The 3,343-nt window shown below is 39.5% G+C and overlaps 1 protein-coding gene across 1 annotated transcript; it reads left to right on the forward strand.

Moving 5' to 3' along the window:
* Nucleotides 1-577: 577 nt before the first annotated feature.
* Nucleotides 578-3,104, forward strand: LOC100777884 (uncharacterized). The gene is made up of 2 exons (XM_003517633.5): nucleotides 578-1,464; nucleotides 2,168-3,104. Exons 1-2 carry the CDS (start codon nucleotides 676-678, stop codon nucleotides 2,906-2,908), a joined length of 1,530 nt encoding a protein of 509 aa, XP_003517681.1. The 5' UTR covers nucleotides 578-675; the 3' UTR covers nucleotides 2,909-3,104.
* Nucleotides 3,105-3,343: the final 239 nt, after the last annotated feature.

Consider the following 3,343-nt stretch of genomic DNA (forward strand, 5'->3'; position numbering starts at 1 on the left):
GTAAAGTAATAAGTGTCGGGATGAGGCACACAGTGAAAAGCCTCAAAATTATCAAACACCTACAAGGCAACCTTCCTTTTCCGCAACCTGGAGAAGGAACTACTGAACTGATTTAGAATCCTGGCATTGAGGAGTCCACTATCCTTCTTCTCTCCAATATCCTTAACGAACTCCCACAACGAGTACACACTATACATGTTAATGAGCACCTGAAAATGAAATTAATTTTTGAAGGGTATAAGTTGTTGAATTGTGTTTTGTTTGAAAAAGGTAATATTGTGATGAATTTGTGTAGTTTAGTGATGGAATTTGTGGTAAACATTTGCAAATCATGGTTAGAACTAGAGGCTTAGGTTGTGCTTTAGGTAGGGTTATAGGCAGAGCCCTAAAGAGAAAACACTGCACACCTATCTTTTTAATGAAAAAGATAAACGAGAGACATTTTTGATATTTTTTAAAAATACTGGGTGCACCAGCAGTAAGTCTGGTGCACCTAGCATCAGCCCAAACGAGTGTGTGGTGTGGGTAAGACAATGGGTTTGTAGCCCGTGAGGACCCAAAATGAGAATGACGGGTTATGCGTTCACGAGCCATTCATCCCAAGTTTGAATTCAAAAAGGCGCATTTGATTTTTGTTCTGTTTAGTAGAAGCGACCCCATCAAGTGTTTGTGAAAATGCCAGCCAGAAACTTCTCCGTCCACACCCCACGAAGGTCACCCAGGTTCCTCCCCCAACAAAACCACGACACTCCCAACCCCAAATCTGCGAAACTCAGCGTTTCTGCCAACAAATCGGAGAAGTGCGCTGTTGGGTCGAGAAGATCTCCGAGGCTGAACAACGTTGAAGAACAATCTCCCCCTCTGAGACGATCTCCCATGTTGAACAACGAGCCAGTCGGTAAACAATTGAAAGGCACTAGAGTGAAGAAGGGTGGTGTAACTGCAACGAAGGAAAATCGTGTCGTTTCGGACGAGGGTTTTGGTGGAGGAAGAAAGAAGGAGAGAAACAGGAAGAGGGTTGAAGTGGAAACGCAAGAAAGTGTCGTTTCGGACGAGGGGTTTGGTGGAGGAATAAAGAAGGAGAGAAACAGGAAGAGGGTTGAAGTTGGAACGCAAGAAAACGGTGTCGTTTCGGACGAGGGGTTTGGAGGAGGAAGAAAGAAGGAGAGAAACTGGAAGAGGGTTAAAGTCAAAACAAAAGAAAATCGTGTCGTTTTGGATGAGGGGATTGGTGGAGGAGCAAAGAAGGAGGAAAATGGGAAGAGGGTGAAAACGAAAGCAAATCGTGTCGTTTCGGATGAGGGTTTTGGTGGAGGAAGAAAGAAGGGGGAAAATGGGGAGAAGAGAAAGCGTGGTGGCGAAGAAATTAGTAAAGGGTGGACGAAGGAACAGGAATTGGCTCTTCAAAGAGCGTATTTTGCTGCAAAGCCTAGCCCCCATTTCTGGAAGAACGTCTCCAAACTGGTATACATCATCCTCTCTGTGTCTGAGTAGAAAATGTTGACTTTAGCTGGGAACTAAGTTTGAGAATAATGTAGTTGTAATTTAACTGAAATTTGCGAGTTTGGGATTGGATTGTGCAAATATTCGAAGATGTCTGTTAAGTGGTTTACATTTACGAGTTTGATATGGTTGAGTATCACTGAAATTTAACTTGATTGTCTTCTTTCTGCCTTGATTTTGTTGTCACCTCAGATGTTGGAAAACAGATTTGATACTCTTGCATGTTATTTGATAGCTAAGGATTGCGGTGAATAAGTGATTAATTGATTTTATAAGCCAAAAGTGTATCTCTGAAATGTCGCTAGCTGATTGTATTTGAATGAAGTGACGTAGAAGTAGAATGGAATGCTACTAGGTTTCATTTTTTGTATGGTATACAATTAGGATGGCATAGGTGGTTTCCAGCTAAAAATATTCAGAACAATGGCATGGTAACTTTATTCCATTCCATCCCATTTCATTTAATTCCAATCATTTATCAAGCATGGAGGAATTGTTATAGAAAGTTTTAGTTTTCTGTATGTATATATTTCTTAAAGAACAAATGCAGTTTTATAGTCTGTTGGCAGTCAATTGCTTGTCAGATACATGCGGATGGGACTAGCTTATAGATATGTTTTATCCTTGTATTGGTTGAATCATTGTCATTCAAAATCTGTTGCAGGTGCCAGGAAAGTCTCAACAAGATTGCTTTGATAGAATTCACTGTGACTATATGACACCACCTCAAACTCAGCCTCATTCGAGGGCAAAGACATTGAAGTCATCACCCATTCACCAATTTTCTATATCTGCAAGTAAACTTCTCAAACCTATTGATAAAACAGTTAGAAAATCCAATGTTCTAAAACCAAAGAACATCATTACCCAGAAGTCCATTGAGAAGCTGTTACAGCACCATCTTAAAGTTGATCTAGATCGTGAAGTGGACATATTTTCTGTTCTTGAACCAAACACTGATTTTTCTACTAATGCTCTACAGCCTAGTGAAGCACTTTCTACTCCAAAGCAGCAAAAGGAAAACAAAGGGTTCCTGCAAAATTGCACTGAAACATCATCTTCAAGCCATAAGAAGCCACTTTCAAGATTTAGTGGCTCGTGCGTTACAGAACTTGTTAGTCCCCCAGTACTAAAGAAAGTAAAGAACAGGGTAATGCATGAGAAATATATCAATCAATTGCGCTGTAGAGAATCTAGGAGAAGAGCAGCCGCTACGAAAATAATTGGTGAAGGAACCAGCATTCAGAAAAGGGATGTAGTTAAAGGAGCAAAAGTTGCCTTGGTTTCTGAAGCTAGAGATGCTATCAATAAGTTTCAACAGTCTCAAGTCAATTTGATGGACAATACTTGTAGTTCTGATGAAGATAACGGTGATGGCGTTGAATTTGAAGATGAAAGTCAATAGGTTTTTCTCATGCTGTTTTAGTGAAACTTGTTGACTAATTTCATGTATAGTAGTGTATGACTTGTAGATTTAGAAACCGTAGTCCCTACTCCCTAGCCTTGTAAACAACTATTTTTATTTTTTTTTAAATCAGGTTTTGTTGTATTTTTCTGTAGTTTTTTTAAAAAAAAGCAATTCAGCTTTCATACTTTCATTATATTCTGGCATTGATTTTTGCTTCAAATCCAATCCAGACGACAAATCTGGATATTGGCCTAAAACATTCCTCTCTTTCCCGCTCAGGAACTTTTGTATTTTTTGGGTAGATGGATTTGAGCTACTGGGGCTGACTTGGGTTATTATTCTTTTTATTGTTGCCCTGTTAGAATTTTTATTGACTTGACATTGCAGTGCCTTTACATGTACTTTACCCCGCCAAATTAATTTGCAACATAG

This window comes from Glycine max, chromosome 1 (assembly GCF_000004515.6).
Source record: "Glycine max cultivar Williams 82 chromosome 1, Glycine_max_v4.0, whole genome shotgun sequence".
Taxonomy (NCBI): domain Eukaryota; kingdom Viridiplantae; phylum Streptophyta; class Magnoliopsida; order Fabales; family Fabaceae; genus Glycine; species Glycine max.